We start from the raw sequence: 18,706 nt of genomic DNA, 5'->3' as shown, positions 1-18,706 counted from the left end.
GTATGTCATCTATATCAGTAATCTGGATGATAGTGTGGTTAACTGGAATAGCAGATTTATGACCACCAAGACTGGTAGGTGTAGTGGACAGTGAGGAAGACTATCATGGCTTGCAGTGTGACCTGGACCCCCTGGGAAAAATGGTTTGAGAAATGGAAAATGGAATTTAATGCAGACAAGTGTGAGTTGTTGCACTTTGGTATGACCTACCAAGGGAGGTCTTTCACAGTGACTGGTCGGGCACGGAGGAGTGTTGTAGAAGAAAGGGACCTGGGAATACAAGTCCTTAATTCACTGAAAGTGGTATCACAGTTAGATAGTGATGGAAAAAAAGATTTTAGCCCATTGGCTTTCATGAGCCAAATACTGACAATAGATGGATATTATGTTGACTTGTAAAGGAGGCCTAATTTGGAGTATTGTGTGATGCTTTGGTCACCTACCTACAGGAAAGATTTAAAAGAGATTCAGAGATTTCAGAGAAAATTCACAAGGATGTTGCCAAGTTTGGAGTACTTGGGTTATAAGGAAAGATTGAACAGGTCAGGACTTTATTCATTGGAATGTAGAAGATTGAGGTGAGATTTGATTGTGGTAGAGGGGCATAGATAGTGTAAATGCAAGCTGGCTTTCTCCACTGAGATGGGGGTGGGACTTCAACCAGTGGCCAGGGGTTAAGGGTGAAAGGTGAAATGTTAAGGGGAACATGAGGGGAAACTTCTTCACACAGATGGTCATCTAGGTTTGGAATGAGCAGCCATCCCGAGTGGTGCATGCGAGCTCGATTTCAACATTTAAGAGGTTTGTGTAGGTACCTGGATTGTAGGGGTGTGGGAGTGGCAGTTTAAATAGTTCAGCACAAGACTAGGTGGCCCAAAGGACCTGTTTCTGTGTTGTACTTTTCTACAAGAACCTGAAATATTACAAAAATTCACTCTAACCCCTTTTAACAGCTGTGCGGACCAACCATTCATCTCAGCAGGAATTTTTTTATATGGTGTTAAAACTATAGCACTTTCAGTTAATAATACATAAAAGAAAATCCCAGATGCACATCCACAAAGACAATTTGCGTGAGACTGTTTCAGTTACTGTGGGGCCAGGCACCCATGCAGCTCAGCAGGAACAGGGAATAATACCAATGGAGAGAGTCAAACTGAGCCAGGTCACAGATTGGAGACGGCAGAAATGCCCCATCCTTATAGAGACAGGAAGAGCATCAGAGAATTGATGGTCATTCCAGATACCAGCACTCTGCCCAGTCAGAAGATGATTTCTCTGTCCAACTTTCGTTGAACCTCACTGTAACAGTGTGATACCAGATCAAACTTTGGCAACTAAAGTAATCTCATCTGAAATGTTGTCCTAAACCCATTGATGGATTTTGTAAATCTTTTCACAGGATAAAAATGAGAAGGAATTTGTCGCCGGGAATCTCAAACACGGCACGCCAGTTTTGCTGTCTCTGTCTGGATATTTAAGAAATGGAGCAAGAGATTCAATCGAGCATCCTTCCTGCTCAGACTGTGGAGAGGGATTCAATTGGTCATTTGACCAAATAGCAAGCCTGTCATTTTACACAGGAGAAAGGCTGTTCACCTGTTCGGACAGTGGGAATGGATTCACTCGGTTATCATGATTGAAGGTACATCAGCAAGTTCACACTGGGCAAGGCCATTCATCTGTTCTGTGTGTGAGAAGGGGTTCAGTCGGTCTTCCCACCTGTGGACACACCAGTCAGTTCACACCACACCAGTCAGTTCACACCACACCGGGCAGAGGCTGGTCATCTGTTGAATTTCTGGGAAAGGAAATCTCAGTTATCTGACCTAATGGCTTACCAGCAAGTTCACACTGGGGAGAAGCCGTTCACCTGCTCAGTCTGTGGGAAGGGATTCACTCATTTATCCCAACTATGGAGTCACCAGCGAGTTCACACTGGGGAGAAGCCATTCACCTGTTCAGTCTGTGGGAAGAGATTCACTCATTTATCCCAACTACAGAATCACCAGCGAATTCACACTGGGGAGAGGCCGTTCACCTGCTCAGTCTGTGGGAAGGGATTCACTCAGTCATCCAACCTACTGGTACATCAGCGAGTTCACACTGGGGAGAAGCCTTTCACCTGCTCAGAATGTGGGAAAGGATTCAGTGACTTATCCAGCCTACTGAGACATCAGCGAGTTCACACTGGGGAGAAGCCGTTCACCTGCTCAGAATGTGGGAAAGGATTCAGTCAGTCATCCCAACTACTGAGACATCAGCGAGTTCACACTGGGGAAAAGCCGTTCACCTGCTCAGAATGTGGGAAAGGATTTACTGATTCATCCACCCTACAGAGTCATCAGCGAGTTCACACTGGGGAGAAGCCATTCACCTGTTCAGAATGTGGGAAGGGATTTACTCAGTTATCCCACCTACAGAGTCATCTGCGAGTTCACACTGGGGAGAGGCCATTCATCTGCTCAGACTGTGGGAAGGGATTCACTCGGTTATCCACCCTACAGAGACATCAGCGAGTTCACACTGGGGAGAAGCCGTTCATCTGCTCAGAATGTGGGAAGGGATTCACTCAGTCATCCCACCTACAGAGTCATCAGCGAGTTCACACTGGGGAGAAGCCATTCACCTGCTCAGTCTATGGGAAGGGATTCACTGAGTCATCCCAACTACAGAGTCATCAGCGAGTTCACACTGGGGAGAAGCCGTTCACCTGTTCAGAATGTGGGAAGGGATTTACTCAGTCATCCCAACTACAGAGTCATCAGCGAGTTCACACTGGGGAGAGGCCGTTCACCTGCTCGGTCTGTGGGGAGAGATTCACTCATTCATCCAGCCTACAGAGACACCAGCGAGCTCACACTGGGGAGAAGCCTTTCATCTGCCCAGAATGCGGGAAGAGATTCACTGAGTCATGCCAACTACTGAGTCATCAGCGAGTTCACACTGGGGAGAAGCCGTTCACCTGCTTAGTCTGTGGGAAGAGATTCACTGATCCATCCACCCTACAGAAACACCAGCGAGTTCACACTGGGGAGAAGCCATTCACCTGTTCAGAATGTGGGAAGAGATTTACTCAGTCATCCCAACTACAGAGTCATCAGCGAATTCACACTGGGGAGAGGCCGTTCACCTGCACAGTCTGTGGGAAAGGATTCACTGATCCATCCACGCTACAGAGACACCAGCGAGTTCACACTGGGGAGAAGCCATTCACCTGTTCAGAATGTGTGAAGAGATTTACTCAGTCATCCCAACTCCAGAGACATCAGCGAGTTCACAATGGGAAGAAGCTGTTCACCTGCTCAGAATGTGGGAAGAGATTCACTCAATCTTCCACCCTACTGAGACATGAATGTGTTCACACCGGTGAGAAGTTGTTCAATTGCACAGAATGTGGGAAACGGTTCACTCTGTCATCCCACCTTCTGGAACACCAGCGAGTTCACACTGGAGAGAGGCCATTCATCTGCTCAGAATGTGGGAAGAGATTCACTCGCTCTTCCACACTACAGAGGCATCAGCGAGTTCACACTGGAGAGGAGCCATTTACCTGCTGAGCATTGCGGGAAAGGATTCACTCAGTCATCCCAACTACTGGCACACCAGTCAGTTGTTATGAATCCCTAGGTTTTGTTTGCTGTGGACTGTCATTTTAAGAGAGAGAGATTAAGAAGGTGAATCAGTCTGACTTGCAGCTTGTTTACATCACTCCCAGCTTGTTTATTTTTAACTGAGGACACAGACACTCAGAGTCAGACGGTGATGAATGAGGAAAAATGGAAGGATCGAAACAAGGGAAATAGGTGCCAAGGGTCACTGTTTGGAATTTTCCTATGCCCACAAGTGTGGGTTAATTATCGATTCAGCGTACATCGAATGTGTGGTTGTCACCTCGTTTAATCGATAGGAGTGGATCTGATTTGGGGTATCCTATGAAGACCATTGATGTGTTAACCCTTGCCTGGGTGTGGTGTGGTAATTCATTTGAAGACGATACGCCTTGTGACAAGTCACTTTGGGTGATAATTAGTATGTGGATTTGGAAGGGTGACAGATAAAATCTAAGTGACTGTTCTCTTGTTTTACCACCATGGAACCTGTGGAATTCGACATAATTGCCTTCCCTTGACATTTACCCTGGATTACAAATATCTCTCTCATCACCTATTCTGTGGTTGAACTGAACTTTCATAATTTACCATCTCAAGACTCCAGACCTTGTTTCCCCCAAGCTCAATAGTTTTGGATTTATATTTACACACATATATACACATAACACTGTTAACTTTTGTTTATCTTGCTTAAGTTACTATATTATAAGTAGATTCTAATAAAGATAGTTTTAACATCAAAAACAGACTCCAGGTGTAGTCTCCACAAGGAAATCTGCAGATGCTGGAAATTCAAACACACAGAAAATGCTGGTGGAACACAGCAGGCCAGGCAGCATCTATAAGGAGAAGCACTGTCGACGTTTCGGGCCGAGACCCTTCGTCAGGCAGTCTCAGGCAGTCCTGACGAAGGGTCTCGGCTTGAAATGTCGACAGTGCTTCTCCTTATAGATGCTGCCTGGCCTGCTGTGCTCCACCAACATTTTGTGTTTGTTGTTCCAGGTGTGGTCTATTGGTGCTGATTCGTTTCTGAAGCTTTACGATTCATAACAAAATTGGGGCCTGCATCCGGGATATGAACAGGTATGGGGGCGTAGTCATTAATTATCGATTTCATTGGGGAAGTCCCTTTTGATTTATTTGTGTGTGGAAAATCAGCAGCGGATGCTGATTATTGTTTGGAAGCGGCAACCTCTGAGGCATTAGAGGATGCCAGATGGATTGAGTTGTTGAGTCTTGCTAGAAGGTTAAAACTTACTATGTTGAAATTGGCAATGAGGAGGGCACAGTTGCAGAGGATAACAGCTGAACATTATATATCTGAGAGTGTGTTTAAAGTGGAGGAGTTGGAGGTGTTTCCTGAAAGTAAACCTCGTGAGCTTGAGCTCCAGTACGAGTGAGAAAAATTAAAGATGGAGGCTGCGGAAAGGCAGAGGCAGTTTGAGGCCATAGAGGCAGAAAATCAGAGAGGAGGCAGAAATACAGAGGCTATTCGAGCTGGAAAAGATAGAGTGGTTGCAGCAAAGGGGTCTAGCGTTAGACTCTGGTGATAAGTTTGAGGCCAGTCAGGAAATTAAATTGGTACCTCCATTTGATGAGACAGAGGTTGATAAATACTTCCAGCATTTTGAGAAGGTTGCTAAGAATTTAAAGTGGCCAAAAGAGGGTTGGCCTAATCTCTTACAAAGTGTAATTAAGGGGGAGGCTTAGCAAGCCTATTCTGTTTTGTCAGTTGATTAAGCAGATGATTATGTCCTAGTGAAACAGGCTGTGCTCAAAGCTTACGAGTTTGTCCCAGAATCATACAGGCAAAAGTTCAGAAGTTTGAGGAAATCTGTGAACCGGACATATGTAATTTGCTTATGAGAGATCTGTGTGTTTTGATCGCTGGTGCACATATATGATGATGATAAATATATGATGATTTTAATAGCTTGGAAGAGTTAGTTTTAATTGAAGAATTCAAAAGGTGTGCTCCTGATGACATAAAGACGTATTTAGATGAAAAGGATGCTGCCACTTTGCAGGAGTCTGCTAGATTAGCAGATGAGTTTGCTTTAACCCACAAGGTTAAGTTTACCCAGAATAAGAGCTTCCAAAAGAGTGCCAGGGATCACCAGGGTAAACCAGAAATTACAGCTGGGACTAGTGACAAGAGTAAGGATGAAGGGAAGCAGTTGAAGGAGAAATTTTCTGGTCATACTTGTTACTATTGTAAGAAAGCTGGTCATATGATGGCTAATTGTTCTGTCCTGAATAAGAAAAAGGAAAAGGAGGCAGTCCCGAATGCCTGTGTTCAGCATGTTGAAGCACCAGTAAACCCACAGGGTTCTGAACATTCTGTTGAGGCTCAGTTACGGACTGAGAGTTCTGAACGAATTAAGAAGGCTTTTGATCATTTTATGTCAAATGGGTTTGTATTAGTAAAGGAAGGGTCAACCCAAGTACCAGTGAAAATTCTTCGAGTTACTGGGGTTACTCAGTCACTTATATTAGACAGCGTTCTAAAGTTTGGTGATGAGAATAACACTGCTGAGGTAAATCTTATTAAAGGCATTGGGGATGGCATGGTTTCTGTGCCGTTGTACAAGGTAACTTTACTGTCAGGGTTGGTTTTGGGACCTGTTAAAATTGGATTATACTCCAGTTTACCATTGGAAGATGTTAGTTTGCTGTTAGGGAATGACCTGGCAGATGGTGAAGTTGTTCTTACAGTGCTGTTGACAACTAAGCCAACCACGGACGACCCACAGATGGATTTTAACATTTATCCTTCCTGCCCAGTAACTCGAAGTATGGCTAAAAAGTCTGCCGACGCAGACAGTTCTGTGCAGCATGACTCTGATACCGCTGATAGCCAAAATTGGGATTCAGGTTATGATGACTTGTCAGGGACTTTTCTGCCTTCATTGTTTCAACAGGATTCAGGTCATAAGTCTGATGAGAAAGATTTATCCCTGTGTAGGAAGGAGTTTATAGCAGAACAGAACCAAGACGCTGAGATTGAAGCTTTAAAGGAAACAACTCTCTGAAATGATGAGATTAAGAAAGTGCCAGTAGGGTATTATCTCAAGGATGGAGTGATAATGAGGAAGTGGAGGTCACCTGCTATACCAGCGAGTGAGGAATGGGAAATTGTTCACCAAGTTGTAGTTCCTAAAGTTATAGGGCTGAAATTTTAACTTTGGCCCGCAGTATGCCATTAGGTCGACATTTTGGAGTGAATCAAACTGTAAACAGGATTATGAAATAATTCTACTGGCCTAATTTGAGGAAAGATGTTGTGACCTTTTGTGGAACCTGTCACACTTGTCAAGTTGTGGGTAAACCGAATCAGGTCACGCCAGTGGCCCCACTCTGGCCTATACCTGCATTCGGTGAACCCTTTTTAACATTTATAGTGGATTTTGCTGGCCCATTGCCAAAGACTAAAGCTGGCCATCAGTATCTGCTAACTATTGTGTGTACTGCATCCAGATTCCTAGAGGCAATACCTCTCAGAAATGTTAAAGCTAAAACTGTGGCGAAGGCTTTTACCAAGTTCTTTACTTTATCTGGTTTGCCTAAAGAAATCCAGTCTGGTCAAGGAAGTAATGTTACATCTGGATTATTCCAGCAGGTAGTTTATGAACTGGGAGTGAAACAAATTACATCGTCTGTGTACCATCCGGAATCACAAGGGGCTTTAGGAAGATATCATTCTGCTCTCAAAACAATGACTCAGACATATTGTGTTGAAAATGGAAAAGACTGGGATGAAGGAATAAATTAGCTTTTGTTTGGAGTAAGAGAGTCGGTACAGGAATCACTGGTCTTTAGTCAATTTGAACTTGTATTTGGTCATAGAGTGAGGGGACCTTTGACCTTGTTAAAGGATCAGTGGATTGATGGGGATGTACTTGTTAACTTGTTAGACCTTTGTTTAGAAGTTCAAGAATAAACTACACCAAGTCTACAGACTTGTCTAGTGAGACAAAACTTAAAGATTTCTCAAAACAAAATGAAGTGTTGGTTTGATAAGTGGGCTTGATAAAGAAAATACCAGGTGCGAGATAAGGTGCTTGCCTTATCTCCAATATTGATGAATCCACTTCAGGCGAAGTTCAATAGACCGCATGAAATAGTCTCTCAAATTAATGATCTGAATAATGTTATTAAAACACCCGACCAACGTAAACTAACACAGGTGATACACATAAATATAATAAAGCCTTAATTTGACAAGCAGGCACCATCTGTGACATATGAATCTGGCAACCCTGAGAATGAAATAATTGACTCGTCTGAGAATTTTCACAAACCAGATGTGGTCCCAGTTAGGCTAATGAATTCGGTTGTTCCAGAAAACATTGTTAACAAGTTGGCTCATCTGCAGCCAAAGCAACAACAGCTGAAGGAATTAATTCTGAAGTTTAAAGATTTATTTTCCGATGTTCCCAAGCAAACCACGGTTGCAGAACATGATGTAGATATTGGTCAAGCCAAACCGATTAAACAACACCCATATTGCATGAACGTCGAAAAGTGTAAATTGGCTAAGCAAGGAATGGAATAGATGCTGGAAAATGGTATTATTAGTCCTTCAGCATCAGATTGGAGCTCACCCTGCGTTATTGTGCCTTAACCTGATAGTAGAGTTAGATTTTGCACTGATTATGGGAAGGTAAATGCAGTAACAAAAACAGAATCCTGTCCTATCCCTAGGGTGGATGATTGCATCGATAAGGTTGGAAAAGCTAAATTTCTTACAAAGATTGATCTGTTGAAAGGGTATTGGTGTGTTCCATTGACGGACAGAGGTAGAGAGATTTCTGCATTTGTGTACCATCTGGGTTGTATGAATACAATGTTTTGTCTTTTGGAAGGAAAAATGGTGCAGGATCATTCCAGAGAATGAATGATTCTGTAATTCGAGGGTTGGAACACACAGATGCCTATATTGATGACTTAGTCACAGGGAGTGATACTTGGGAAAAGCATATCTCTGCAGTAGAGAAGCTGTTTGACAGGCTTTCTCAGGACAACCTTACAGTTATCTAAGAGTGAATTTGGCCATGCCACTGTGACCTGTCTTGGCTATGTTGTTGGTCAACGCAAGTTGGCTCCTGTTCGGGCAAAAGTCCAGGCAATTTCTCAAGTTTCTATTCTGACTGCTAAGAAGGCTCTTAGAAGGTTTCTGGGAATGGATGGATGTTACCGTAAGTTGTGTAAGAACTTTGCTGCTATCGCTCTTCCTCTGACCAATCTCCTGAAGAAGGGTGAAAAGTTTGTCTGGGCCGAGCCTTGTCAGGATGCATTTGATCGATTGAAATTTATTATTTGAGATTAGGCCAATCAATGTAGTGTTGTCAGCAAATTTCATTAGCAGATTGGAGCTGTGGGTGGCAACACAAGTCATGGGTGCACAGAGAGTAAAGGAGGGGGCCAAAGAGACAACCCTGTGCGTTATGTGTCCTGAGGGTCAGAGAGACAGAGGAGATGGATCCCACTCTTACCACCTGCCGGTGATCTGACAGGAAGTCCAGGATTCAGCTACACAAGACAGGGTGAAGTCCGAGGTCTCTGAGCTCCTTGTCGATACTTCACGCCTTCGTATGTCTACTGCTCTGCCCATGACTGCAAGGAACTGCAGAGAACTATGGAGAACAGAGAACATCAGAGAAACATGCCTCCCCTCATGGACTCTTCCTACACTTCCCCTCCCTCGGAAAAGCAGGGTATGTACACAAAGATCCTCACAACCTGGACGTTCTTGCTGCAAATCCGCTCCCACATTGGCGGAGAGATACAAAAGCCATAAAGTGCGTAACACCAGGCTGAAGGACAGCTTCCTGTCTGCAGTTATAAGCCAAATGAAAGATAAAATGGACTCGACCTCACAATGTAACTCGACGTGACCCTGCACCATATGTCTATCTGCACTGCACTTTCTCTGCAGCCATAATGCTTTGTTACAGTGATTATTTTGTTGTATATCAGCTCAATGTACTGTTGTAATGTATCGATCTGTGTGGATAGTACGTCAGGCAAGATTTTCACTGTAGCTCAGTACATGATGATAATAAACAAATTCCCCATTTTAATTGTGTGGAAATATTAGACAGACTGAGCTTCTGCTCTGGAACCACAGAAGGAAACTGAACTGTTGTCATTTCTGAGGAATGCAAATAAAATAGAAAAGGCTTCAATCTCACATTACGATCTGCGGTAACTGGGATTAGGTGACCGGTGGTGGGTCTCCCATATCAATACCAGAATCAAGTTTAATAGCACAGGCATATGACATGAAATTCGTTCAGCAGTGGAACCTACTTTTTAACCATAAATTTTAACAATTGTGATTTAATATAAGAATATAAATATCACATTGTTAAATCATATAAATAGTACAAAATGAAAAAAAAAGATGTAATAAACTATTTTAATTGTGCCGACTGTTTGTCTGACTGGGTTGTTGCTTTGGAAGTAGTGGAGTGAAGCTTATCTGAACTGTACACATTTATGAGAAGCTCAGATAATTATAAAAAGCTAAATTCTCACATAAGTGGATCAGACACCCAGAAACATCGGCAGCACTTCAGCAGGTGAAAACAGTGGAATGAAACATGCTGAAAATATTGCCGAAAAAAAAACATATTGTCCACCGACAACGAGAGGAAGTGACCGATCCGGATCTCACTGACTTGTCTGAACGGGGAAAGATGAAGCTACACGTACACGTAGAGCAGTGACCCGCAGATGCTGCAGATCTGCGGAAAACGTGAACAGGAAACGGGATCACATGGCCGCTTTGGTCTCTCACCCCCAGACAGATGTCCATTTACCCACTAGTCTGTGGAAAGAAGCAAACGCCGCTCACATCTCCTCTCACCTTAAATGTATTAGACATTTCAAATCCCAGGAAAAATATATCGCCTGTCCACTCTATCTATTCCTCTCGTAATCTTATAAACGTCCATCCAGTCTCATCCCAGCCTGCGCCGCTCTGGAGAAAACAACACAAGTTTGTCCAGCCTCTCGTTATAGCTCATGCCCTCTAATCCAGGCAGTGTCCCGGTAAACCTCTTCTGCGCCCTGTCCAAAGTCCCGACATCCTTCCGAGAATGGGGGCGACCAGAACTGTATGAAACACTCCAGATGTGGTCTAACTAGTTTTATAAAACTGTGTTACGAACTGAAACGTTTTAGAAACGAACCAGCAGCAATAGAGTTCACACTGGAGTCTGGTTTTGATGTTAAAACCACTGCCTTTATTAGCATCTACTTATAATATAGTAACTTAACGAAATAAAGGAAAGTTACCAGTGTTATGTGTATATATGTGTAAATATGATTCCCAGATTATCGAGCCTGAGGGAACAAAGCTCAGAGTCTTGAGATGGTAAAGTAGGAAAGTTCAGTAATACACGGAATAAATGATGGGAGAGAGATATTTGTAATCCAGGGTGAAATAGATAGATAGATAGATAGATAGATGGATAGATAGATAGATAGATAGATACTTTATTCATCCCCATGGGGAAATTCAACATTTTTTCCAATGTCCCATACACTTATTGTAGCAAAACTAATTACATACAATCCTTAACCCAATATAAATATGATATGCATCTAAAATCACCCTCTCAAAAAGCATTAATAAATAGCTTTTAAAAAGTTCTTAAATAGTTTACTAAAATGCATTGAATGGTAACTTAAGCTCAGTTCTAACCCCGGCATTTTAACATATCTTACCGCTGGCGGTTGAATTGTAAAGCCGAATGGCATTGGGGAGTATTGATCTCTTCATCCTGTCTGAGGAGCATTGCATTGATAGTAACCTGTCGCTGAAACTGCTTCTCTGTCTCTGGATGGTGCTATGCAGAGGATGTTCAGGGTTTTCCATGATTGACCTTAGCCTGCTCAGCGCCCTTCGCTCTGCTACCGATGTCATACTCTCCAGTTCTGTGCCCACGACAGAGCCCGCCTTCCTTACCAGCTTATTAAGACGTGAGGCGTCCCTCTTCTTAATGCTGCCTCCCCAACATGCCACCACAAAGAAGAGGGCGCTCTCCACAACTGACCTATAGAACATCTTCAGCATCTCACTACAAACATTGAATGACGCCAACCTTCTAAGGAAGTACAGTCGACTCTGTGCCTTCCTGCACAAGGCATCTGTGTTGGCAGTCCAGTCTAGCTTCTCGTCTAACTGTACTCCCAGATACTTGTAGGTCTTAACCTGCTCCACACATTCTCCATTAATGATCACTGGCTCCATATGAGGCCTAGATCTCCTAAAGCCCACGACCATCTCCTTGGTCTTGGTGATATTGAGACGCAGGTTGTTTCAGTTGCACCATATCACAAAGTCCTGTATCAGTTTCCTATACTCTTCCTCCTGTCCATTCCTGACACACCCCACTATGGCCGTGTCATCAGCGAACTTCTGCTCATGGCAGGACTCCGAGTTATATTGGAAGTCTGATGTGTACGGCGTGAACAGGACCGGAGAGAGCACGGTCCCCTGCAGCGCTCCTGTGCTGCTGACCACCGTGTCAGACCTACAGTCTCCCAACCGCACATACTGAGGTCTATCTGTCAAGTAGTCCACTATCCAATCCACCATGTGAGAGTCTACTCCCACCTCCGTTAGTTTGTGCCTTAAGATCTTGGGCTGGATGGTGTTAAAGGCACTAGAGAAGTCCAGGAATGTAATCCTCACAGCACCACTGACCCCATCCAGGTGAGAGAGGGATTTATGCAGCAAATACGTGATAGCATCCTCCACTCCCACCTTCTCCCGATACGCAAACTGAAGAGGATCCCGGGCGTGCCTGGTTTGTGGCCTCAGATTCTGTATTATCAGCCGCTCCATGGTCTTCATCACGTGCGACGTCAAGGCAACAGGTCTGAAGTCATTCAACTCCTTTGGTTGTGGTTTCTTCGGTACCGGGACAATACAGGATGTTTTCCACTGTCTGGGTACTCTTCTCTGCTCCAGGCTCATGTTGAAGATGCGCTGTAGGGGTTCTCCCAGCTCAGTCGCACAGGCCCTCAGTAATCGTGGGGATACTCCATCCGGTCCAGCCGCCTTGCTGGTACAGATCTTCCTCAGTTGACCTTCCACCTGTGCAGCCGTAATCCCGGGCGTGGGCAAGGTCTCCTGTGAGTGGCTATTTTCCTGTGAGGGAAGTAAGAGGAAGGACGAGTTGAAAGACAAGCCTGGTGTGGAGTTCTGCGGTGAGGATGAGATTGTGCTGTCGAACCTATTGAAGAAGTTATTCAGCTGGTTTGCTTTCTCCACATCTCCACTTATGTTTGCCCCCCGCTTTGCACCGCATCCGGTGATGATCTTCATCCCATCCCACACCTCCTTCATGCTTTTGTTCTGCAGCTTTTGTTCTAGCTTCCTCCTATCCTGCTCCTTTGCCCCCCTGATCTGTACTCTGAGTTCCTTCTGAACTCTTTTAAGCTCCAACCGATCACCATCTTTAAATCTTCTTCTGATTTAAGAGGCCTTTGATGTGACTAGTGATCCAGGGCTTATTATTGGGATAGCAGCGAACAGTTCTCGGGGTTAAACTGCGCGGGATCGATACTTTTAACTCAGCACGATCAGAGTGTCCGAGGTGCCTATAAAAGATAGTTCCATTCTCCTGTGTTTGGGGCATATCGCTCGAGGCCTTCCTTATCCATGCCCAGGAATTCTGGTAACCATGGCAACCAAGGAAATTAGAACTGGAATATGAAAACAAACGTGTGAATCATAAGCAGGGGTTGCAAGTGATCGGAAAGAAACTCATAGCAATAAAACACAAATGGTTGAAGAGCTGACCGCAAAGTTAAGGCGATGAACTGCTAATCCGTTGTGTTTTGCACGCGTGGGTTCGAATCCAATCCTAGTCGAGGCAGGTTTATCTGGGGGATGAAATATTGAAGTTATCACTTATTAGAATTCCGAGCCTTCACCTTTTGTCACATAGAGTGTTTGGCTGGGAATCATGAAAATCAACGTTTTTCTATTAACGTTTGTTAATCATTTGGCCATAATACCAGACGATATAGATGCAGAATTCAGCCATTCCGTCCGTTCCATCATGGCTGATATATTTTCTGTCAATGCCATTCTCCTGCCTTCTCGCCGTCACCTCTGACACGCCCCATAATCAAATACTTGTCTATCTCCGCTTAAGAATAGGATTCGAGAGGTAATGTTACAGCTTTATAAGACCCTGGTCTGATCCCACTTGGAGTACTGTACGCAGTTCTGGTCACCTCACTACACGAAGGATGCTGAAATTATAGAAAGTGTGCAGAGGAGATTTACAAGGATGTTGCCTGAATGGGAGTGTATGCCTTATGAGAATAGGTTGAGTGAACTCGGCAATTTCTCCTTGGAGCGATGGAGCATGACAGGTGACCTGATAGAGGTGTATAAGAGGATGAGAGGCATTGATCATGTGGATAGTCAGAGGCTTTTTCCAGGGCTGAAATGGCTAGCACGAGAAGGCACAGTTTTCAGGTGCTTGGGAGTTGGGACAGAGGAGATGTCAGGTTTAGGGTTTTTTTTCCACAGAGAGTGGTGAGTGCGTGGAATGGGCTGCCGGCGACGATGGTGGGGGTGGATATAAAAGGATATTTTAACAGCCTCCTGGACAGGTACATGAAGCTTAGACAAATGGAGGGCTATATATAGCCACAGGTAATTTCTAAATTATACACATGTTCGGCTCAGTTGTGTGGGCCGATGGGCCTGTATTATGCTGTAGGGCCTGTATTATGCTGTAGGATTTCTATGTTTCTAAAATATTACCAACTGAGTTGACTCCACAGATATCCCCGCAATGAAATCCACATATCGATAGCCTTCTGGTGACACAACTTCCTCCTCATCCCTGTCCTAAAGGGCGTCCCAATATTCTGAGGTTGTGCTCTGTTGACTCTAAACTCACCCACAATTGGAATCATCCTTACCATGTCCAGTCTACCTGGGCCTTTCAGTATTTGATAGTTTTCAAAGAAAACCCTGACTCCTTTTTCTAATCTCCAACGAGTACAGGGGCAGAGTCATAAAACGATCCTCATACATTAAAGCTTTCGTTCCGGGACCATTCTCGTCACCGTCCTCTGGACCCTTTCCAATGTCAGGGCATCAGTTCTTAAATAAGGGACACAGACTGTTCATCTTGTTCCAGGCGCGGTCTGACCAATGCATTATAGATACTCAACATTACAGCCTCACTCTTGTACTCTGGTTCTCTCCAAATGAATGTTGACATTGCATTTGTCGTCCTTACTACCAACTCAGCCTGTATTTACCCTTTCGGCAATCCTGCACAGGGTCTCCCAGTTGTCTTTGCACCTTCGATATTTGAATTTATTTCCCATTTAGAATCTTGTCTACGCCTTCAACAAAGTGTACAGTCGGACCTCCTTATCCGCGGATTCAACCAACCGTGGATCGAGAAAACCCAGAAGTTCTCTCTCCAGCACTCCTTGTTTGAGCATGTACAGACTATTTTTTCTTGTCATTACTCCCTAAGCAATGCAGTATACCAACTATTTACATTGTATTAGGTATGAAAAGTAATCTAGAGAGGATTTTAAAGTACAGGCAGTTCCTGTGTTATGAGGGAGTTCCGTTCTTGAGACCGTTTTTAAAACGGATTTGAAGTCTGAACAGGCATATCGGTTTATTTAGCGTCAGTTAGTCAAAGGTTTGTCTTAGTATATAGTACATATTTAACCTTTCTATGCATATAGAACACTTAAGAAATGCATCAGACTTGTTTAGATGTTCCTTTTGAAACGTCTGACGCTGAATTTTGTGGTGCGGTCGCAGGAAAGGTTTTCTTCTGATGACTCTTCCATGACGGTTATATTTGTGCAGGTGTCGCTGCAGAGTAGAACAGTGCGGCACCACTCCAGAGGCTGCTCCATCTTCCTGAAGGTCTCTTGTAGTCAAACGGGGGTTTTGTTTTGCCTTTCTAGCAATCCTACGAGCAGTTCTCTCGGAAAGTTTTCTTGGTCTTCCAGACCTCAACTTGACCTCCACTGTTCCTGTTAACTGACATTTATGAATTACATTACGAACTGAGGAAACGGCTACCTGAAAACCCTTTGCTATCTTCTTATAGCCTTCTCTTGTTTTGGGGCATAATTTATTTATTTTAAAAGCAGCTGCCAGGAGGAGCCCACAGCTGCTGATTTCTGGGACAAGGTTTGAGGAGTCAGGGTATTTATGAAGCTTTGAAATTTCCATCCCCTGGCCTTTCCTAACGACGACAGTAAACACGCCAGAGCCCTCACAAGCTCATAAAGGTCTGAGACACTGGTAAAGGTTCTCTGAGACGTCAAATCTCTTGGGGTGCCCAAGCTTTTGATTGGTGCTCCTTTTATTTTCTTTCACTCTGAAATTGTACAAAACGAAAATAATACACTAATCTTGCTTAAAATGCAGAAAAAGAATGTTTCATCTTTAACTTCATGACTTTTGGAGATCGGTTCATCTTCTACTCACTGAACTATTCACAGAAACAGAAACTTTGTCCAGGGCTGCCCGAACATTTGCATGTCACTGGACATGAGGCGGTGGAAAAGCGGCACAAGATCACAAAACCTCAAATGTTGCCATGGAATTTTACACGCAAACTCGTGACTGCTGAGCGGGACAAATTACCACTGTCAATATACCATCCATCTGTTCCTTAACGTCCAAGGTCGAGGTGTTATTTTTCAACTGGACTCCACGGATATCCCAGGATACATTTTCACTGATCACTTTTCAGTGGCATACATTTCAAATATTTCACATCACTGTGGGGATCCTGGAGTAAAGCATCTCTGGTCATTACGTTGCCGAAATCTTAAACAATAAAATTGTGGCCGGTTTGATTAGAATGATTGGCTGTAAGGTTTTATAAGGTGATATAGTTAAGAATGTAACTGGGGAAAGATGGGAGGTATTTCGGAGGAACAATACACGTTGAGTCAGGAGCGGAGCGTATTCCGAGATAAGTATTTATTCCTGATGTTCACATTGCAGGAGAACCTCCACGGCCAGTTACTGACCCTTATGCGGGCTCGGGATATTTCGCCCATGCTTTAATTTTACATGGAATCACAACAAATTCGATATATTGAAAAGGACCGTGATCCCAACTCTATACCGATATGCGATCTCCCACCGTCACCTCGTTTCAAAACTAAACAGTATCCAGTTTTCCTGTTCTACATTACCGTTACTATACAGGAAGGTTTTAACCATACTTTTCGGCATTCCCGCAGAACCACGATGTCAGCGTTGTGATCAGTCCTTCCTCCCTGGTCCTTTAACAGGAGTGGACTGTGCGATACCAATGGTAAGATACTTGACTTCTGTCTGCGCTGCAATATCATCGGAAGATCGCTGGTTCGAGACCAGAAAATATTAGGTGTTGATGTTACCAACTGTTTCCACCGCAGTTTAAACTGTACGAAGCACAAATATTTGCGCGGCTGACGTGGGGTGGCTGTGGTGTTGATCGCGACAGAGCAAACAAAGAGAAGCAGAGAGATTGAATGCGTGTGTGTGTGTGTGTGTGTGTGAGAGAGAGAGAGAGAGAGAGAGAGAGAGAGAGAGAGAGAGAGAGAGAGAGAGAGAGAGAGAGGGAGAGGCAGACGGTAAAGGTGGAACCTAGAAGACCGTGGTGGAGAATTTGAACAGAGAGACTGTATGGTGGGACTAGGAAGGAGTGGAATACAGGAGGAGGAAAAAGAAAGCGATTTAACATTTTAAAGTAGGTTTGAAATTTTGCAGCACACGGTTATTCTTCCTGATGTTTGTCTGAATGGGAACATTTGAGATGCGAGCTCCGTTGAAACCACAATGCATCCTCATGCGACAATACATGGCAATAGGTTTGAAGGCTAATTCTCCCTTGTACGTTGCAATGTACGTTATCTACGAACCTCCTTGGGTTTAAATCCTTTTATATTCTCCTGGAAATTATATATAATTTCTATTAATTCTTCTTTCTTTAATTTACCTTTGTCAGGTTTGAAATACAATGCGCTACTGCTAGAAAAGCGAATGTTCATTATATTTGCACCTGGATGCCCATGACAGTAAACTTGAACACAAACTGAAAAGTTGAGTCTCAAGTTCATTTGAAGGACTGAAGCCCAAACAATGTTTCTGCCCGGGATTGAACTGGGGACCTTTCGCGTGTAAAGCGAATGTGATAACCACTACACCACAGAAACCGTGCAAAGCGCTCAATGCTTTGCGCTCTTGAGCAATGACCCGAGGCACCCCCTCCCCGCCCTGCTCTGAAGCACAGCAATAAGTACACAACATTGCCCATCCTTCCTTCCCGTTTTCAGTAACACACATTAAATAGGTTAGGACTTTATTTTACTGAGTGTAGAAGAATGAAGGGAGACTTGATAGAGGTATGTAAAATTATGCTGGGTATAGAAAGAGTGAATGCAAGCAGGCTTTTTACACTGAGCCCAGGGGAGAAAACAAATCAGAGGACACCGGTTAAGGGTGAAGGGCGACAGTTTAAAGGGAACATTGGGGGTGGGGGGGGGGTTTTCTTCACACAAAGAGTGGTGGGAGGGTGGAATGAGCTGCCAGATGAAGTAATAAATACGGGCTCACTTTTAACATTTAACTAAACCTTGGATAGGTACATGGATGCGAGGTGTATGGAGGGATATGGTGGAGGGATATGGGCCAGGTGAAGGTCAGTGGGACAAGGCAGAAAAATGGTTAGGCATAGCCAAGAAGGGTCAAAAGGCCTGTTTCTGTGCTGTAATGTTCGATGGTTCTCTGGTTATGCGCCATATACAGAGATATGCATTAACAATTTCCTGTCGGGTGTTGGTTAAGGCGCGACATGTGGCAGTCAATTGAACTGTGTTGTACTAATAGGCAAGGAAATAAAACACCTTCGGTCCTCTAGCTTCCAGTAGTCTCCACGGGGTGGCGCTCGGGCTCACGTGCTAAATTTAACAATGCCTTTCAGCTTTCTCACCCTGTCTCTCTCGTCCGTTCTCTTCACCTCAGATTACAAGTTAATTGAAGCAAGTGAGTGAACCACGTGCCTATACGTTTATATACAACA

The 18,706-nt window shown here is 44.0% G+C and overlaps 1 protein-coding gene and 1 non-coding gene across 2 annotated transcripts; one reads left to right on the top strand and one right to left on the bottom strand.

Moving 5' to 3' along the window:
- The first annotated feature begins 1,755 nt into the window (after positions 1 to 1,755).
- LOC140722889 (uncharacterized) lies at positions 1,756 to 4,346 on the top strand. The gene has a single exon (XM_073037521.1). It carries the CDS (start codon positions 1,833 to 1,835, stop codon positions 3,558 to 3,560), a length of 1,728 nt encoding a protein of 575 aa, XP_072893622.1. The 5' UTR covers positions 1,756 to 1,832; the 3' UTR covers positions 3,561 to 4,346.
- Positions 4,347 to 17,767: 13,421 nt separating this feature from the next.
- Positions 17,768 to 17,840, bottom strand: trnav-uac (transfer RNA valine (anticodon UAC)). Its single transcript has one exon. It is a non-coding gene; the product is annotated as a tRNA-Val (tRNA).
- Positions 17,841 to 18,706: the final 866 nt, after the last annotated feature.

This window comes from Hemitrygon akajei, unplaced genomic scaffold (genome assembly GCF_048418815.1).
Source record: "Hemitrygon akajei unplaced genomic scaffold, sHemAka1.3 Scf000092, whole genome shotgun sequence".
Taxonomy (NCBI): domain Eukaryota; kingdom Metazoa; phylum Chordata; class Chondrichthyes; order Myliobatiformes; family Dasyatidae; genus Hemitrygon; species Hemitrygon akajei.
The sequence above is the reverse complement of the archived record's forward strand: the minus strand, read 5'-3'. Positions and strand labels throughout refer to the sequence as shown.